Source organism: Vitis vinifera, chromosome 14 (genome assembly GCF_030704535.1).
Source record: "Vitis vinifera cultivar Pinot Noir 40024 chromosome 14, ASM3070453v1".
In the NCBI taxonomy this organism is placed as follows: Eukaryota; Viridiplantae; Streptophyta; class Magnoliopsida; order Vitales; family Vitaceae; genus Vitis; species Vitis vinifera.
Genome location: NC_081818.1, coordinates 9,015,425 through 9,036,276, shown reverse-complemented (window position 1 = coordinate 9,036,276; position 20,852 = coordinate 9,015,425). Strand labels below are relative to the sequence as shown.

Genomic DNA, 20,852 nt, shown 5'->3' with positions numbered 1-20,852 from the left:
AACTGCTTCAGAAACGGAAGCAAAGATAGCATTCAACAGTAACTGGTCCTATCGGTACCAATGCGCATAAAGTGCCATAGCAGAGGCAGAAGAATCCGCAATAAGTTTAAGAGGACACCTAAGGGTGTCATCCAAATATTTCATCAGATCATATCCAATGAGAATGGTGAGAAAAGTTGCACGCCAAGAAGAATAATTTGAGGATGTGAGTTTGTAGGGTAATTGGATGGCAGTGTTGATAGTAATGAGATGAAGTGGAGACATAGAGTTGGAACCAGTGGGCTCCGAAGGAGGAGTAGAGTCAACACTGGACGACATGGAGTTGGAAGACGTTTATGATCTTGTGGAAGAAGAACACTTTAATACCATATAAGGATTATGCAAGTAATTTGGTAAAAATCTCCAATAATGTTTTGCATTACAACACCTCTTTATATAATACAAGATTATAGCTATTTAATGAATATACAACCATAAATAGGGCTACAACTATTTAAGGAATATATAACCAAAAAAACAGAGTTGTTATACAGAGATATTGATAGAAAGGAAATCATAGATGAACGTGATTTATGTGGATTCCAAATCATGAATGAGCATGATTTATGTGGATTCCCTTATACAAGGTCATTTTACAAGCAAATCTTAAAAAAATCATACATCTTAATAAGAAATAATAGGAAATTATCCTTTTGTATAAAATTCATAATCTAAGTATTGCAATTTATCCAAAATAGCAATGGTCAATTAAACTCCTAATAACAAAATGTCATCATGACACTAAACTCAAGACTAAGAACTAGATGGACTTTTGAAAACCCCTCCTACTCGAGCCACTCCTTGCCATAATTAAGCATAATTGAAAACATTTTAGTAAAGGAGCGAGTGTAAAGCCCAATAAGGAATATAAAGATGAAGTATACATGTTTTTAGAAATAAAATAGAGAATCTTTATAACATGCTTTTAAACATACCAAAACAAACTTATATTACATGTGTCATTTTCAAAACAATTTAAACATAGCATTATTTTGTGAACATACATATTAAATAAACGACATTGATGTTTTACAGAAAGAGCCCATCAAATTGGGACCTATAGAGATGCCTGTTATAATGGGACTTACAGAAGTGGCTAACCTCATGTGTTCCTTATATGATGGTGGGCAAAATAAAAACCAATCTAATAGTATACCATAGGTCAGTAACTACCTTACCGACTAGTTTTACAAATCATCATTACCTCCACCAAAGGTAATGAGACTCAAAATATTTTCCCTTGTTAACAAGGGCCAAATTACTAAGCCCCGATTTTTTTTTTTGGAAAAAAAAAAACAAAAAATTCATATCACACATGTAAGCAAACATGTACAATAAGAAAATATTTCCCAATATCAATATCTCACAATATTTGGCCAAACTTTTTTTTTTTTTTTTGAACACTTAAAACAAAATTATATCTAATTGTTTATAAAAGAAATATTTTTCAGTTAGTCCCCTTACCTGAACTCAAAGTCCAAAAGATCAAAGTGGTAGAATTTCTTATGTATCACCTGCGAAATTATAAGAGTTTTTTTTTTTTAACTAATGTTGTAATAATAATTATAGTCTAAGTAAACCCTTTTTTTACACATAAATTTTTCATTCATCTAGAAAAAATGTCATATTTTGCTTACTTAATTGTCTTGAATTTATTTTCTTGAACTTTTCAAATTCCTTACAATTAATCTAATTTAAATTACCTAAATTTAATTTAATTTGATTTAATTTATCTAGGTTAGACAAATTTAATTTATTTTGGAATCCAAGCATAATAAAATTTTTGCCTCTAATATTTTAATATTATTTAAAATTTTAACCCTATTTCCTAGGCAAACACTCCATCAAAAACTTCTCTTCCATGCACTCACTATGCACACACACCAATACATAACACCACACTAAAATCTTAACTTAATAACTAAAATCTTTCATATATCTCCCATATATACAATTCTACTTTATATAAATATAAAATTCCACTATGCATTATTGAGACTTTCTACAATCTTAATGATGACAATATCCTAGCATGATTAGTTTCCAAGGAATATGAATCAGATGAACATGAGGGGGGTTTAGGAAGGAAGATAGTAGGGCCCACCAATTGGGACCCACCTTGTGGAACCATTTTGTAATGAGAAGAGAGCTCACAATCCTGACTTAAAGGGGAATCTACTACAATAGGAACAACCCAAAGGATAAGACATGAAAAATGGTGGTGTGATTGGTAGTGTACTATTGAAATAAGTGGAAAGTTCAAAGTCAATGCACTCATGCTATCCACTCAATTAGGGGTCTATTATAGGGGCAAAGTCAATGCCTATTGGAAGTACCACTAGACAAATGACCAAAATACTAACCGGTGTTTAAGACATCCAAGACCTTATTGATTTAGGGACAATCGAGCCACCAAGGACAAACCAACCGTCCCACTGTAAGTACCAATCTCCTACCCAATCTATGACCACCCTCCTCCTACTAATATAAACATGATCGAGCCGACATTGTTGAGTTGGGATCCTTCCCTCCAACTCACATTCATAAAAACTTTCACAAACCAAAGCATCAAGCTTTCAATAGTCTTATAGTTTTCATTTTTTTTTTCTATCATTCTTGATTTAATTAGTTTCAATCTATTTTCATAATTTCTTTCTTCCATTAATTCTTTATAAATCTTATTAAGAAAGTAGAGTTTCTAAGAAGAAGAAATAAATTTTTTTTTTTTAAATCTTTAACAGGAATCAGTTACCTTGAAGTTTTCACGAAAGAAGAAAATTTGAAAATCCTCTTTCTCTTCACTTAAATCTGAAATCCTAAATTTCTCTATATATGTTCTCTATAGTGTTTGAGATTTTTAGAAATAGTTTTCAAAACATGAGTCTACTATATATATATATATATATATATATATATATATATATATATTATTTATTATTTATTTTTTTACTTGTTTTAGGCCCAAGCCAAAGTTAAGCCCATAATTAAATATTATATTCTTTTGGGCTTAGGTTATTACATTTTCCTTCAAATCCAAAAAGCCATATTAAAAAAAAACACTTTGAAATGATTTTGAAATAAGGGTTCATTTGATCTCTATCCACACTAACTAAACAAACAAATTTGGTGGGTTGGTAGCTAAAATGGTGAAATACCGTACAATTCAATAATGAATTTTTTTTCTAGATTGAACTTCATCACTTGAAATTTTTCCATGAAAAACTGAATTTTTATTCATTTATTTGGTAGATATAAAGAGTGACTCATTTAATAGAGGAGAAGCTACTCTTCTCTTGGTTGGGATGAGCTATTTTTAGGCTCTTTGATGATGAAGCTTCCAAAAAATTATTTTATTTTATTTTTTGTTTCTTTTGTAAGCTTTGGTGCAAAGCAAAAGCAAAATGACATGTGACTTCTCATTATTCTTGTGTTTGCATCAACCTTTTTATATTTTATGCAAACTTTTTCAGGTTTCGGGTTTTTCCCTAAGTTGCTTTAAGGTGGTTTTGTTAGGAGATCAAGCTCCCTTTCCTTTAAGTAGAGGGGATTTGAAGGCTTTTTATAGGCCTCTTGTCTCATGGGTTTTTGTGTCATCTAGCTATAGAGACCTTTCAAAGGCTATCAACATTTGTAGGGACTTTTCCAAATGTTATTAACTTTAGAGCAAACTCAGGATGTTTGTTAAGAATTAGGTATTTTAGTCAAATTGGGTGAACAATACTACCTCTTCACCTGAAATGACCATGAGGTTGGGTGGCTGGTGGGTAGTGCTTTGGGATGGTATGGTTGAAATGTATGTCTCTTTTCTTCCAAGGCTCTAACCTCAAGAACAACCATCTCTAGATCCAGCTACTAATCATTTCCTGTTTATGTCCTAATCTTTTCATTCGCTTGAATGGAAGATATGTTGCCAATTGAAATCAAAACTAGGCTAAAGGCTTAACAATCAAAACTTGCACCAATTTCAATGTCTAGTTAATATATAAAACAAGGAATAATCCAAAATGAACAATAAAGACGGAGACACTTGAAGAATCACTTGAGAATATATCAGTCTTTGAGGCATTAAGAGTGTGTTTGGTAGTAATTTTAGGAAGTGTTTTTAGATTTTATAGCACTTGAAAATTTTCATCCTTCAAGTATTATAAAGCTCAAAAACACTTTCTATAATAACTATCAAACGCACTCTAAATTTTTTATTAGTGTGAGTCTTGAGTGGAAGTTTACATGAATTTGAATTTTGTGATCAAACCGAAAGCTTAAAATATATAGATTTTTGTAATATTGGTTTAATATTAAATGGTCCTACTGTGCAGGTTTGCCTAAAGATTGTGGGATGAAAGGAGGCCACGGCAAGGCTTGGCCAACAGCTCTGCCTAAACATCTTATTCACTACTTGCAAGTACTTCAGGCTTCAGCTACAGCAGAAGTAAAAGCAGACCATAATAAGTCATAAGACCATTTCAAACTTTCCTCATTGTTTTTGTTTTTATACCACACGGTATCCTTTTCTCTTTCCTTTTAAAATTTATATTATTATTCATCCATAAATAAAATTAGTTTTGATACCCTTATTGTTCTGAATATTCCTCCAACACAATCAATAATACACTCTCAAGTCTCTAATCCTTAGTATGTTATTTAATAAAATAAATAATTTTGTGGGTATTTATTTTTTTTTATAAAATCAATAAATAAATTTTAGATGACAACTCTTTCTTTTTTCTTTTATTTTTTCTTTTGAATTTAGATTTAACTTATGTGAGATAAGTACCCTTACATTAATGGAAATGACAATGGGACGAGTAGGGGTTGGATATGAGAATTTCTCGTACTTATCCTATTTTAATTTTTTTTAAATTTCAACTATATTAAAAGTAAATAAGTATTATAAATTTTTATAATTTATTGAAAGTAATTTTTATTATCTTATATATATTAAAAATAAAAATTAAATTAATTTTTTAATTAAATTACATATTTAGGTAAAAATGAAGATATCAAATTTTACAAATACATCGATAGTCAACAAATTATGATATGTTGAGCTTTGAACATGGATTTATTTATTTAATATATATTTATTTAAAAAAATAATTAGATAAATAAATATAAATATATGATATTTTTAGTGATATTGGATACTAGTCTTTTTATATTGATAGTGATCTTTCAAAGAGGTGAGACAAGTTCTTTTTTTTTTTTTTTTCTTTTTCATATTTAACTCATCTTTTACATGTATCTAATTTGGCATAATATAATTTTAAAATTATTAATTAATTTTTTTTAAAAAAATTATTCTACTTGTCCTGTTTCGGACACGTTGATTTAAGATAAGAAGTTGCGGAAGAAACAGCGGAAGAAACAAACTACCGATTATGATGAGGAGAAGACGCATTTTCCTGATGGGAAGCAAAGCCTAAAGGCTAACCGAAATGGAGATGATGACGATGATGGTATCAACCAAACCCCAACTCACACCTTCCCTCCTCCCCCTCACCATTCAACAACTCCAACATCACCCTCACTCCACACTCAAATTCAACCCAACCCCACTTCAAACACCACCCACTTCGCCCTCACAACATGACCTCTCTACCCTTGAACAAACCAAGCAAATCCATGCCCACATCATCAAAACCCACTTTCATCATGCCCTGCAGATCCCTCTCAATGACTTTCCATCTGGGTTGAGCCCTTCAGCCCAATGGAATTTCGTAATCACCTCTTATACTAAAAGGAATCAGCCCAGGAATGCACTTAACGTGTATGCCCAATTGCGGAAAATGGACTTTGAAGTTGATAATTTTATGGCACCATCTGTCCTTAAAGCCTGCGGGCAAGTGTCGTGGACACAACTGGGGAAGGAGATACATGGGTTCGTGTTGAAGAAGGGGTTGGATAGAGATGTCTTTGTGGGTAATGCTTTGATGCTGATGTATGGTGAGTGTGCTTGTGTGGAGTATGCGCGCTTGGTATTTGATAAAATGATGGAGAGGGATGTTGTTTCTTGGAGTACAATGATCAGAAGCTTGAGCAGGAATAAAGAGTTTGATATGGCGTTGGAACTGATTAGAGAAATGAATTTTATGCAAGTGAGGCCTAGTGAGGTTGCCATGGTTAGCATGGTTAACCTCTTTGCAGACACTGCAAATATGAGAATGGGGAAAGCCATGCATGCCTATGTCATAAGGAATAGTAACAATGAACATATGGGAGTTCCTACCACTACTGCTCTATTGGACATGTATGCCAAGTGTGGACATTTGGGTTTGGCGAGACAGCTCTTTAATGGCTTAACACAGAAAACCGTTGTTTCTTGGACTGCCATGATCGCGGGCTGCATTCGCAGCAACAGATTAGAGGAGGGAACAAAACTTTTTATAAGAATGCAGGAAGAGAACATATTTCCAAATGAGATTACAATGCTGAGTTTGATCGTAGAATGTGGATTCACAGGGGCTCTACAACTAGGCAAGCAGCTACATGCCTACATTTTGAGAAACGGGTTCTCAGTGTCTTTGGCTTTGGCCACTGCCCTGGTTGATATGTATGGAAAATGCAGCGACATCAGAAATGCGAGGGCTCTTTTTGATAGCACGCAGAATAGAGATGTCATGATTTGGACTGCTATGCTATCTGCTTATGCACAAGCTAATTGCATTGATCAGGCCTTCAATCTCTTCGATCAGATGAGGACTAGCGGAGTGAGACCAACCAAAGTAACCATCGTTAGCCTCCTTTCACTTTGTGCAGTTGCTGGAGCCCTTGACCTTGGCAAATGGGTCCACTCTTACATAGACAAGGAAAGGGTGGAAGTAGATTGTATACTAAATACTGCTTTAGTGGACATGTATGCAAAGTGTGGGGACATAAACGCAGCCGGCAGGCTGTTCATTGAAGCCATAAGTCGCGACATTTGCATGTGGAATGCCATTATAACTGGGTTTGCGATGCATGGCTATGGTGAGGAAGCTTTGGACATCTTTGCAGAAATGGAGAGACAGGGAGTTAAACCTAATGACATTACATTTATTGGACTACTCCATGCTTGTAGTCATGCTGGATTGGTTACAGAGGGAAAGAAGCTGTTTGAGAAAATGGTCCACACCTTTGGTTTGGTTCCACAGATTGAGCACTATGGGTGCATGGTGGATCTCCTCGGTCGAGCAGGACTGCTGGATGAGGCTCATGAAATGATCAAAAGCATGCCCATAAAGCCCAACACCATTGTGTGGGGTGCTCTTGTTGCTGCTTGCAGGCTTCATAAAAACCCTCAATTGGGGGAATTAGCAGCAACGCAGCTTCTTGAAATAGAACCTGAAAATTGTGGTTACAATGTGCTAATGTCAAACATCTATGCCGCAGCAAACAGATGGAGTGATGCTGCAGGGGTCAGAAAAACTATGAAGACTGTAGGAATGAAGAAAGAACCAGGCCATAGCGTGATAGAAGTAAATGGCACAGTTCATGAGTTTTTAATGGGAGATCAGTCACACCCACAAATCAGAAGAATTAATGAAATGCTAGCTGAGATGAGAAGGAAACTGAATGAAGCTGGCTACGTGCCCGACACATCTACCGTGTTGCTAAATATAGACGAGGAAGAGAAAGAAACCGCACTTACCTATCACAGTGAGAAATTGGCAATGGCTTTTGGCCTCATTAGTACAGCACCAAGCACTCCCATTCGGATTGTGAAGAATCTCAGGGTTTGCAATGACTGTCATGCTGCAACCAAGCTCCTCTCGAAGATCTATGGAAGAGTAATAATAGTCAGGGACCGTAATCGCTTTCACCATTTCAGAGAAGGTTATTGTTCTTGTGGTGACTATTGGTAACAGTCACAAAACCTTTCAGCAAAAGAAAAATCATATATGCAAGCTGTATAGATAAATAAAGTACTGAGGTTTTAACAGTTTCAGTTTTTTTCTGCAATCTATAATCTTAAAACTTTTTCTTTGAGAACTTCATCACCAACTCAGCAGAAGAAGAGCACAAAAATTTAACTCGCTAATCACTCCAAGATGAGTGAGATTTCTTTTTTCCAAAGCTTTCATTGCTTCCACGGGCGAACTAAGCAAACAGGTATGTGTAGGCTCTTGGGCAATGGTGTTTGAACCATAATAGCAGAATGATTGTGCAAACTCAAATAGAAACTTGTTCTCTTTCTCTCAATCAGCAATCTCTGCAGATATTAGGATTAAAGCCCTAGTCTAGGAGACTTGTAATAGACTTAAAAGGTGTGATAAAGCAAGAGTTGGATTTGAGTTCTATAACCAGGAATGGGATGTCGTTATGGTTATGGCTTCAAAGAGATACACCATGACAGGGGGCAATATCTGAATCATATCATAAAAATGATCTGTTGAGATTGAAATAAATGAAATGATGTTCAGGGCAAATGTCATTTGGAATCCTAAACAGCAGTCATAATGTTCTGTAATTGTCATTCATCCATGCAGGGGTAAATAAGTGAAGTGATGTTGGGCAATTAACGGTAGCAATTCTCAGAAATCTAGCAAATACCCAATAGGATTCTAAATGCATACACAATGAAATTACAAGTAAATAATCTATTTCAATATGCTTTATCTGTGAGAGTGGTCACTTTCCATGTTGTAATACAGGGTACATAAAAAACAAGGTATTAACCAAGCCACTGTGTGGCACGACGATCCCCACTGCCACCAACAGAATGACGTATACTAATCTTCTCATTTGCATATTTTGTCTGTAGAAATTCAAATGCATTCACATCAAGTTTTCCAGTCACAGATTTCCCTTGCTTCCTGCGAATATGCTGTTCTCGGATGGAAGCCCAAAGTTTTTCAATGGCATCCCTCTGCTGACTAGTAAACCTTGCTACATTATCGAATGCATGCTTTACTAAAATGTCTATAACGGTCTGGCACCTGAGAAGAAGACTTTAAAATATTAGGAGAAAAATAAAACAAATATAAATGAACATGATACTCATGTTAATACAAAATATATGAAACATTGGCAAAGATCATGATGAAGAAGGTAGGATTTGACCATGGGGTTTTGTAACGCTTCGCAGCAATCTCTAGACAAATAATCAAGCCTTCTCTCTGTGATTTGGTAAATCTCTTGGTCTCTTCCTCTTCATCGTTCCCATTCTTGGATGCTGCATCTTTCTTCCCCCTTACCATTACATCTTTCTTCACTTTGCTTGGAATCAGAGCATCAAGCCCAAATGGATCATCATCTTCCTTGTTATTTCCTTCCAATTGAGCAACTGATGACACATCCTGCTTATTCGGATCATCATTATCTGCTGTTTCTATTTCATCTTTCAGGGATGCAGCTTCCTCTATGTCATCATCCTCAGTTGCAATTGGAAGATTAGATATTGCTTCCTTTACTCGCCCTGCTGTTTTTGAAAACTAAACAAAAGTCCCACCAAATCAAGACATCAGCAAGTGAATTACATCAGCCACTAAAAAAGAATCACGAAGAAGCAGGTTGATACTCAAATTCAAAACTTTGCACAAAAGCATCGAAAAATCATCATCAACTCAAATTGATAGGCAATTAGGTTGCTTCCAAGCTTGGTCACGAATCACAGAACCTTCACTGGAAATTCTAAAGGAAATTATATACATAATAAGGATCTAAAAGATGATACAGTGAAAATCAATCTAGGCATCAGCCAATCAGTATCTAAAGCTTTGCTTTCACTGACAACTCAGTAACAGTCCAGAAATCTTATCTCTCTTGCAGACACATAAAAAAGTATAAAAAGGAATTACTATCCTCCATCATCTGTATCTTTAATTGTTTCTCTCATTCCGTTTCAGATTTTGTCTATAGGCATACTTGGTCTAACCATGCAAGTTCAGACCAGAAGTATCCCTGAAAGATGACATAGTTAGCATCGATATAAGTGCCTCTTCATTTTCCACATCAACTTTCAACACCATAAACACTCTCTACTTTAAATCCCGGTTCTTTCTTGGATTCAATTTTTCTACAATTTTGTTCATGTATCCCAGAAATTCTTGCTTTCCATGGAATTTATGGCATCAGTGAAATGAAATTGTCCTATTTGAAATGAAAGCCTCATTAGCAGTGAATTTGCCATATATAAAACACAGGAAATTTTACATGCAGCATGAAAAGGATGCTTGATCAAAACAGTTCATTCATCGTCCCCTCCGGTGGGCCCCATCAGGTACAGTGCAGTCAAGAGACAAAAAGGTCCAGCATTTTGTTTACTTTGACACAGCCTTGAGTGTCAATTAAGACATAGAAGACTGATATCATCAATGTGGGGCAAATCAAACATATCAGAGTTTAGACATCTCTGGGTGAAAGATGGAGCTGCTAACCTCTCTCTACTCATCTAGGTCTTCCACTAGAGGCCTTCCATACAACAAATTGGATCTAGTGGTAAAAATTTTGCTGGCAGGTCAACGCTTACTAAAAGTACATTGTCAAATTTTACCAATTTAGTTTATATCCTCAACCATTCCAGCCTCAGTTTGTAGAAAATATTAGGAGTTTCTTGCTATGTGGGATAGAGAAAAAGGTGTCATTTGCTAAGGTGCTTAATCACCAGAAAGCCCAAGGATAAGGCTTAGAAGACAAGATGTGCTAAATAAGACATTGTTAGGAAAGTGTGAAGGTTTGCGCTGGGTGGACAGAAAGAAAGAAAAAGAGAGAGTGATTGGAGTTTGATAGGCTAGGTTTAGGGATGGTGCACTCCAGCAAAGGGAAAGGGCTCTTAGTGGAAGGGATTACAAAAGAAAATTAAGAGGGGGTGGAGATGTATATTAAATCCATTGGTCTTGCAGTATAGACAGGCAGAGGGTAGGTTTTGGCAGAGATTATTGTGGAGGGTCGAGGGACAATTATGTCTTACCATAGGAGTAAGCCTGACCACAACAGTGCTAATAGCAAAGAGATTAGAAAATCATGGCTCCTACAATATGGCATTCTTTCTGTAGGAAGCTGCCAGGGGCAGGATGCCCAGTAATTTATAATGCTAAAGGGATGAGAAGCATGAAAATCATCTTCTGGTTCAATGCCTGATGGCCAAAAGTTATGGTTGGTGTTTTTCCTCTGTTTGGGGTCCTATGCATCGTTCTAAATTTGTTAAGAAGCTACATGTCATGGTAATCTTTGCTAGTCAAAATGAGGAAAAGTGTGTGTGGGCTGCCCATCTGTGTAGCCTAGTGTATAAGGAGAGAGAGTTACAAAGAAAAAAGAAAAAGTGATCTTTAAGGTGCTGGGATGTTAGCAATTAAGCAAGATAGCACAGTTTGGAGGTCTCCATATGCTTGGATGGTGGAACCTATAGAAATTAGCGGATGCAGTCACCTACAACATGGGCTCCAAGGCTATGAAGCGGAGTGGATAGGACCTTTGTCATAAAAATCTCGTTTTTCTTTGGATGTAACTTGTATATTCCCCCACACTTGGAGACAATTTTTGGGACCCGTTTGGGAGCGATCCTTGTAGAAGCGCTTTCAGCTTGTAGCACTTATGTCGATAACAGTTCTATAAAAATCAGTTAGTGTTTGAATATAAGCCAAAAGTGTTTTGAAAATATTTTTGGTAATAGAATACATAACCAAAAAAATACTGGGAGCAGAAAATGCCATTTTGATATGAGATTCTCTTGATGCCAAACAAAAAAGTGAAGGAAAAAAAAGATGCCCTATCTTCAAAGAAAGGAAAATAGATATTTTTCCTATTAACATCAAGCCTTCCTTTGGTACCGAGCAAGAGAAAATGAAGAAAACAAAGTAGTGTTTTGGGATAATGGAAAAAGAAATATTTTAAATAAAAAGATTTCCAATTAGAATATTTTTTGAAAAAAAAAAGAAAGAAATCACAAAGGAAAATTGAAGACTTAGAAAACTAACTTCAAGTCCCACCTCATACACATGACAAGACATATATATGTTGCGCCTTGAAGATTTGTAGACATAAAAATTTGATGAATTATATTACTACTAAATTGATCATCAAAATTATGACTCCTTATGATGGGGGAAAGCCTTTTAAAGTTTATTCAAAGAAGAAAGTGAAGACCTAAGTAAACTTTAAATAGGATTAATATTAATTAGAATTGAATTGTGATTGGTATTTGTTGGAATCTAATTAGGATTAGCTAGTTGAATTATAATATAATTAGAATTTGAGTCATGATAGGTTATTAGAGTCTTAGTAGACTTTGGATGTTATAATTAGAATTAGAATCATAATAGGTTATTAGAGTCCTAATAGACTTTGAATTTCTTAGAGAAGCCTATAAATAGGCTAATCAATATGAATCAAATGGATGAATTAATATGAATAATACTATATTTTCTTTCATTGCAAGGTTGCAACCCTCAATGATGAGACTCCATTGATTTTCTTCTAGGTGAGACTCCTAGAAGGCCTTAGTGAGACTCTAAGATTTTCCATATTTTCTTTATTGTTTATTCTTTCTCTCTATTTCTTATCTTATAATTTTTTCTACCATAAAATCAATTCCTTGTTCCTCTCCTTACACCCAAAAAAATAAAACCCTAGTCCACCTACCCTTGAGTGTAGGCAACCATCTTAGGGTTGTCCTACACCACCTTAGCATAACAAATTTGTGTTTGTCTAGTAAAGAGTAATACACATTGAACACAAGGCATGCAATTCAAGAGATGACCTGTGACAAAATTTGGAAGGCTACAAAATCAAGTTTTTTTAAAAAAAAAAAAAAATTGCAAATTAATTAAAGTCAAAAGAAAATTAAAAAAGAAATATATTCTTGCTGACAAATTTCCTAGAGTGAGACAAATTGTTAAAATTATGGAGTCAAATTCCTTGAATTGAGAAATCAAATTTTGAGAGTCCAAATTCAATTCCCCAACTCCACCTACAAATAAAGGTGGGCCTCCTTCAATGTGGGATCCAAAAGGCTAAAGCAAAAAATGCAATTGCAAGTCTGCAAAAGCAAAATCAGTCGAAAACAAGTCACTCTAAGACCTCGATTGAACTTCAACCACAAGGAAATACTCACATCGTCATCCCTTAAACTATGATCCAAGCGATAAAATCAGAGGAAAATATTCTTTTAATATTATCACAAAGGATTCTGCCCACATTATTCTAATACAAACAATTTTTATTATTATTATCATTTTATTTATTTTTGTAAGACTTTTGAAATTTGTGCATATGCAACAAAAAACATAACCTGAAAGAGAGAAAACATAAAAATCTACTCCCTCCCTTAGATCCCACCTAATCAACAAAATGAATTAAAGGTATTGATCATTCTACTATGTACTAGCACTTTAGCGATTGAAATGGTTGCTCCTCATTTTGGAATGCTTTTCAATTCCTTTCTTTCCAAATTGTCCAAAAAAATGCACAAAAGAGCAGCTCTCTAAACCTTCTTGCATTTTTCTCACAAAGGAGTTATGCCAACTTAAAAGAGTCTCCTTAAACATATAAGGAAGGACCTAAGCAACACCAAATAAAGAGAAAAGCTAACCTTGTTTTGGGATGTGACCAATTAATTCCACTTCGCTTTTACATCAATGACAAATGTTTTCCAATGACCATCTTTCCTTTGAAATTGCTTCAAAGACAACAACTTTCCCTAGCTAGTCCCCTCTCTCTTTCCTGCTCAAAAAAAAAAAAAAAAAACAAACAACTCGCTTTAGATTGGACATATGAATTCCAAATGATGCCCACTAGGAAAGGAATTGAGCACCTTGGCTACAAGATAGAATATAAAAATTGGATTAAAAAAACAAACGTTCCTTGAGTCCATCCATAACACCCTATCCTTCTCTTCCATCTTCATAGCCTTTCCTTGTAGCCTTGAGAAAAAAAGTCTCAACATTCAAGTGTCAAGTGAGACAGATTCCAAGCCCCCCTTCACCTCATTCTTCCCATATGTCTGTCACCCAAGCCTCTTTTGATAAGGCTAAGGCATATAGAGAGAGAGGAAAGACACACATTAGGGTTCATTCCCATATCACCTACCCTTCCAAAACCTGACCCTCCACCTATTTCCCACCTCAAAGGATGCTCTACTATTGAGAATGCCTCATCCCTTCTTAATAATTTTCCATTATCCAAACCCCCACACCCACCTTTCACTTTACAAGAGAATTGTTACTGGCTACCAATATAGAGTTGATGTTGTCCAATCATACCTTATGACACTGAAAAGAAAAGGAAAATGCGGCCTTGTAACCAAATAACTGAAAATCAAATAGCAAGTTCCAAAGATAAAGAGTCTTATCAACTCTTGTTCAAACTCAACCCTACATACAACCATAGCCTTCTGGCACTTACCCATCTATATATTCTGCAGTAATCAAGGTTAACATAAACAGTATTGTATGACATACAATCTACTATTTATTATCATTAGGCTCCACATGAGACACACAAACATGTCATGTTTAAGACCTTAACTTTTTCACACATATAATCTGAAGACCAAACAAATTAGAGTCCCTCATATTACAAAATCAAAGCCACAAAACCTTCATTAAAATATTGAATTGATAAAAGGGATCACACCAAGCAACCTGCCTCTAAAATCTAGAATAAAATTTTGCTTTGTTAAGTATAACTGAGGTGTGTATAATGTACAATATTCCCCATCTATTTACAACAAAAACAAACTCATGTATGTCTAATAGAGAAGATATAAATGACAACCATGATAACCAAGTGGAAAATCCAAAAGTTCTGGCACGAATTGACAACTTTGCCAATGAAATACATAAAAATGCACTATGCTTTATATATACCTATGTTTGGGTTTAGGATTTAGCCAGGTTGTATAGTTGTCTTTGTTCAATGCTAGTTTTTGGGATGATTTTTTTGATTTTTTTTTTCTTTTCTTGCATTCCCTGAATACTCTCGGTGTATTGGGGTTGGGTCCCCTATTGTTTCCAGGCATTCTTAATACCGTGTTTTAGTTGATTAAAAAATATATCTAAAGTTAATGATTTACAAGTTTCCAGACTTGTTCTAATTTCCAAGCACAACAGTACTATCACATACTTGTAAATTCCCAGCACTTGGCATATTTTAAATAAATATTTTTTAAAATATTTTAAATACAACAGTACATAGTTGATTAAAAGAAATATTTTAAATAAAAAAATTTCCAATTAGAATATTTTTTTTAAAAAAAAAAAAAAAGAAAGAAATCACAAAGGAAAATTGAAGACTTAGAAGACTAACTTCAAGTCCCACCTCATAGACATTACAAGACATATATATGTTGCGCCTTGAAGTGTGACCATTTGTAGACATAAAAAATTTGATGAATTATATTACTACTAAATTGATCATCAAAATTATGGCTCCTTATGATGGGGGAAAGCCTTTTAAAGTTTATTCAAAGAAGAAAGTGGAGACCTAAGTAAACTTTAAGTAGGATTAATATTAATTAGAATTGAATTAGGATTAGTATTTGTTGGAGTCTAATTAGGATTAGCTAGTTGAGTTATAATATAATTAGAATTTGAGTCATGATAGGTTATTAGAGTCCTAGTAGACTTTGGATGTTATAATTAGAATTAGAATCATAATAGGTTATTAGAGTCCTAGTAGACTTTGAATTTCTTAGAGAAACCTATAAATAGGCTAATCAATGTAAATCAAAGGGATGAATTGATATGAATAATATTATATTTTCTTTCATTGCAAGGTTGCAACCCTCAATGGTGAGACTCCATTGATTTTCTTTTAGGTGAGACTCCTAGAAGGCCTTAGTGAGACTCTAAGGTTTTCCATATTTTCTTCATTGTTTCTTCTTTCTCTCTATTTCTTATCTAATAATTTTCTCTACCATAAAATTAATTCCTTGTTCCTCTCCTAACACCCAAAAAAATAAAACCCTAGTCCACCTACCCTTGAGTGCAAGCAAGCATCCTAGGGTTGTCCTACACCACCTTAGCATAACAAATTTGTGTTTGTCTAGTGAAGAGCAATACACATTGAACACAAGACCTGCAATTCAAGAGATGACCTGTGACAAAATTTGGAAGGCTACAAAATCAAGTTTTTTAAAAAAAAAAAAAAAAATTGCAAATTAATTAAAGTCAAAAGAAAATTAAAAAAGAAATATATTCTTGTTAACAAATTTCCTAGAGGGAGACAAATTGTTAAAATTATGGAGTCAAATTCCTTGAATTGAGCAATCAAATTTTGAGAGTCCAAATTCAATTCCCCCACTCCACCTACAAATAAAGGTGGGCCTCCTTCAATGTGGGATCCAAAAGGCTAAAGCAAAAAATGCAATTGCAAGTCTGCAAAAGCAAAATTAGTCGAAAACAAGTCACTCTAAGACCTCGATTGAACTTCGACCACAAGGAAATACTCACATCATCATGCCTTAAACTATGATCCAAGCGATAAAATCAAAGGAAAATATTCTTTTAATATTACCACAAAGGATTCTGCCCCACATTATTCTAATACAAACAATTTTTATTATTATTATTATTTTATTTATTTTTGTAAGACTTTTGAAATTTGTGCATATAGTAACAAAAGGCATAACCTGAAAGACAGAAAACATAAAAATCTACTCCCTCCCTTAGATCCCTCCTAATCAACAAAATGAATTAAAGGTATTGATCATTCTACTATGTACTAGCCCTTTAGCGATTGAAATGGTTGCTCCTCATTTTGGAATGCTTTTCAATTCTTTTCTTTCCAAATTGTCCAAAAAAATGCACAAAAGAGCAGCTCTCTAAACCTTCTTGCATTTTTCTCACAAAGGAGTTATGCCAACTTAAAAGAGTCTCCTTAAACATATAAGGAAGGACCTAAACAACACCAAATAAAGAGAAAAGCTAACCTTGTTTTGGGATGTGACCAATTAATTCCACTTCGCTTGTACATCAATGACAAATGTTTTCCAATGACCATCTTTCCTTTGAAATTGGTTTAAAGACAACAACTTTCCCTAGCTAGTCCCCTCCCTCTTTCCTGCTCAAAAAAGAAAACAAAAAAAAAACACAAACAAACAACTCGCTTTAGATTGGACATATGAATTCCAAATGATGCCCACTAGGAAAGGAATTGAGCACCTTGGCTACAAGATAGAATATAAAAATTGGATTAAAAAAACAAACGTTCCTTGAGTCCATCCATAACACCCTATCCTTCTCTTCCATCTTCATAGCCTTTCCTTGTAGCCTTGAGAAAAAAAGTCTCAACATTCAAGTGTCAAGTGAGACAGATTCCAAGCCCCCCTTCACCTCATTCTTCCCATATGTCTGTCACCCAAGCCTCTTTTGATAAGGCTAAGGCATATAGAGAGAGAGGAAAGACACACATTAGGGTTCATTCCCATATCACCTACCCTTCCAAAACCTGACCCTCCACCTATTTCCCACCTCAAAGGATGCTCTACTATTGAGAATGCCTCATCCCTTCTTAATAATTTTCCATTATCCAAACCCCCACACCCACCTTTCACTTTACAAGAGAATTGTTACTGGCTACCAATATAGAGTTGATGTTGTCCAATCATACCTTATGACACTGAAAAGAAAAGGAAAATGCGGCCTTGTAACCAAATAACTGAAAATCAAATAGCAAGTTCCAAAGATAAAGAGTCTTATCAACTCTTGTTCAAACTCAACCCTACATACAACCATAGCCTTCTGGCACTTACCCATCTATATATTCTGCAGTAATCAAGGTTAACATAAACAGTATTGTATGACATACAATCTACTATTTATTATCATTAGGCTCCACATGAGACACACAAACATGTCATGTTTAAGACCTTAACTTTTTCACACATATAATCTGAAGACCAAACAAATTAGAGTCCCTCATATTACAAAATCAAAGCCACAAAACCTTCATTAAAATATTGAATTGATAAAAGGGATCACACCAAGCAACCTGCCTCTAAAATCTAGAATAAAATTTTGCTTTGTTAAGTATAACTGAGGTGTGTATAATGTACAATATTCCCCATCTATTTACAACAAAAACAAACTCATGTATGTCTAATAGAGAAGATATAAATGACAACCATGATAACCAAGTGGAAAATCCAAAAGTTCTGGCACGAATTGACAACTTTGCCAATGAAATACTTAAAAATCCACTATGCTTTATATATACCTATGTTTGGGTTTAGGATTTAGCCAGGTTGTATAGTTGTCTTTGTTCAATGCTAGTTTTTGGGATGATTTTTTTTTTCTTTTTATAGTTTCTTGCATTCCCTGAATACTCTCGGTGTATTGGGGTTGGGCCCCCTATTTTTGCCAGGCATTCTTAATACCGTGTTTTAGTTGATTAAAAAATATATCTAAAGTTAATGATTTACAAGTTTCCAGACTTGTTCTAATTTCCAAGCACAACAGTACATATACTATCACATACTTGTAAATTCCCAGCACTTGGCATACAGCATCCATGAATTTCATGATTCGCTACATTACATGAATACTTTTCATTACAGTAGCAGGTAGACATTTATTAAATTATAATTCAGCAACTCTTACACAAAACTCTACTAAGCAAAAGATACGTACCACAAAACTGTCATCAGTATATAGGTCATTTGCCATCACCGCCCTAGTTGTCCATGTAGTTAATAGATTTTTTTGCTTATCATTGAAGCACTACAATCAAATCACATGTACTGATAAGCCCCAAGACAAAAGCTATTATTCTACGAAAGGAATGATAATTGATAAGAAGTTTCTATAAATCAAAGCAAAAGCCTTACATCAGCTATATCTTCTGCTGCCGTGAATAATGCATGGTACTCTGCTCGAACAGAAGGATCAGTACAAGCAGTTGGTGATGACATTGCGGCTTCAAGTATGGCAAAGAAGTGATCACTAGTTCCAGGTTTCACATTACCAGCCTGAATCAACTGTATGGCAAGCTTCGAAGCCTTGGCAAACTTTGTAAGGTTCTTGATATGTGATGCAATCTTCTGCATGGCATCTAAAATTTGCTTTTCTGAGACATCTGTCATAGTTTTAAACCTCAACCGTTTTCCAGGAGCCGCGGCTGGGAGTTAGAAAGAACCAATTTAGTTTCTGATGCTGACTTGAATATCTCAATCCAAACATAATAAAAAAGAAACATCTGATCGTAATTCAATTTTTGTCATTAGTATGCAACATATGCATATATTGGCAAAACTTGATTCAGCGAAAGTGCAACGAAGTACATGGGAAGTATAAAAAAAGGCCCTAGGCAACCTCTTTTGATAGTAATTCAACCCTGCGAGTCAAAATTCACGGAACTGACAAATTTTATAACCCTCTGTTTGGCTGCTGAGGAAATAAATGCAGAAAAAGAATAGAAAAATTTTGAGTTATCGTTTTCTGTTCTATTTGCTCCCTAAAATGAAAAGGTTAAAATAGCCAAGAAGCTGTATTTAAGATTCAAAATTTTGATTTTTTTTAATGTTATAGCATTTTCTCAGAAACCAAACAAAAACTAAAGTTGCTAAAAACCATGAAGCATACAAGAGAAATATCTTCATTTTAATACGCTCGGCCAGCAGCATCATGGAACCCTAAAATCCTGAAATCAAATCAAAGACTACTAAAAGTTCCAATCTTGAAGTCCCAATATTTCAGTGCCGAGAACAAGGAGGAAAATAAAAAGAAAAAACCAAAACTTTAAAGCATAAAATTTTTCCCTCGTACAGGAAAGAAAAAATAAACAAAAAAAAAATCTCAGATTTGGACAATCCTTTTCCCATTTTCCAGAAACCAAAACAACAGCGACAACAAAACATAAAATTTGAAATCTCGATTTTCAAATTTTTTATTTACCTCACATTTCAAGATGCACTATTGAAAAAAAAAAAAAAAAAAAAATCAACGAAACACCCAAAATTTTCAAGTTCATGAAACCCTAAAATTCCCTAAGGTCCTATTTTGGATCCGCGAGAACTCAGAGTAAATGGAAAGGAGAAAGAGAAACAACAAAAATAAATCTTAAAACTGGATTGAGTCGAAATGAGAAAAATAAGAAACCAACTTCTTATCTTCTCTTCTATTTGCTCGGGCTTTACCAAGAGGCCAAAGCCCAGAAGACGAACAGAGAAAGGGTTTTCGAAAAGAAAGATAAAAACAGAAAAGGAGTATACCTTTTTCCGAAGTGGGTTGAGGTGGGTTGGAGCGCTTGAGGGCGCTTTTGAGAGCAGGAGGTGGAACTGGAGATGGATCTTTGTTTGTCGCAGCCGTGGATTTACGCGGTTGTTGTTGTTGTTGTTGTTGTTGTTGTAGTTGTGAGTTGGAAGACGGAGGAGTTGCCGAAGGTGGTGGCAAACCTTGGAAGAGGTTGTCTTCTGCCATTGCCGATTTGCTCTCTTCTGCACTGCAATCTGCCAATGCAACCCCAACTCGCCCAACTGCTAATGGGTTTCTGACAATTACACTAGTTTTAGAAAATAATCTGTATGAGAAAATATTTCTTCCACAGGAATTTGATTACAACAAAAATCAACTCCTTAAACTGACGATTAAAGAAATTATAAGTAAAAAATATTTTTTGAAGAGAGGATTTTTAAAAATTCTTAAAAAGGAAATAATATTTTAAACAAAATTCTCTCTTAATTTAATTTTATTTTATATTAAATTAGATATTGATTAAAAAAATATTTTGATCTTTATCTTAAATTTTATCTTTTACTAAATAGAAACTAATTTTGTTTTATACGATTTTGTTATTTATATAATAAATAATAAACATTTTTAATTTTTAAATTTGATCTAATTCACTTTTAGATTTTAAAAAAATAAATCTATTATCAATTTTATTTTATTTGAGTTTAT

The 20,852-nt window shown here is 34.4% G+C and overlaps 2 protein-coding genes across 2 annotated transcripts; one reads left to right on the top strand and one right to left on the bottom strand.

The window, feature by feature from the left end:
* Window positions 1-5,402: 5,402 nt before the first annotated feature.
* On the top strand, window positions 5,403-7,957 carry LOC100853131 (pentatricopeptide repeat-containing protein At3g62890). The gene has a single exon (XM_010661812.3). It carries the CDS (start codon window positions 5,475-5,477, stop codon window positions 7,878-7,880), a length of 2,406 nt encoding a protein of 801 aa, XP_010660114.1. The 5' UTR covers window positions 5,403-5,474; the 3' UTR covers window positions 7,881-7,957.
* A 643-nt stretch (window positions 7,958-8,600) lies between these two features.
* On the bottom strand, window positions 8,601-20,631 carry LOC100266767 (uncharacterized). Its single transcript, XM_002270938.4, has 5 exons — window positions 20,165-20,631; window positions 18,782-19,071; window positions 18,585-18,674; window positions 9,079-9,449; window positions 8,601-8,954 (listed from the first exon to the last, which is right to left on the bottom strand). The coding sequence occupies exons 1-5, from the start codon at window positions 20,370-20,372 to the stop codon at window positions 8,690-8,692; spliced, it is 1,224 nt and encodes a 407-aa protein (XP_002270974.1). The 5' UTR covers window positions 20,373-20,631; the 3' UTR covers window positions 8,601-8,689.
* Window positions 20,632-20,852: the final 221 nt, after the last annotated feature.

Excerpts from the sequence above, each read along its gene's own strand:
- LOC100266767 (XM_002270938.4), bottom strand. The coding sequence starts at position 20,372 with ATGGCAGAAGACAACCTCTTCCAAGGTTTGCCACCACCTTCGGCAACT. Across the intron at positions 9,450-18,584 it reads ATACTGATGACAGTTTTGTG|TTTTCAAAAACAGCAGGGCG; the intron begins GTACGTATCTTT and ends ACTTTTGTTTAG. Across the intron at positions 8,955-9,078 it reads AAGCGTTACAAAACCCCATG|GTGCCAGACCGTTATAGACA; the intron begins GTCAAATCCTAC and ends TCTTCTTCTCAG.
- LOC100853131 (XM_010661812.3), top strand. The coding sequence starts at position 5,475 with ATGGAGATGATGACGATGATGGTATCAACCAAACCCCAACTCACACCT.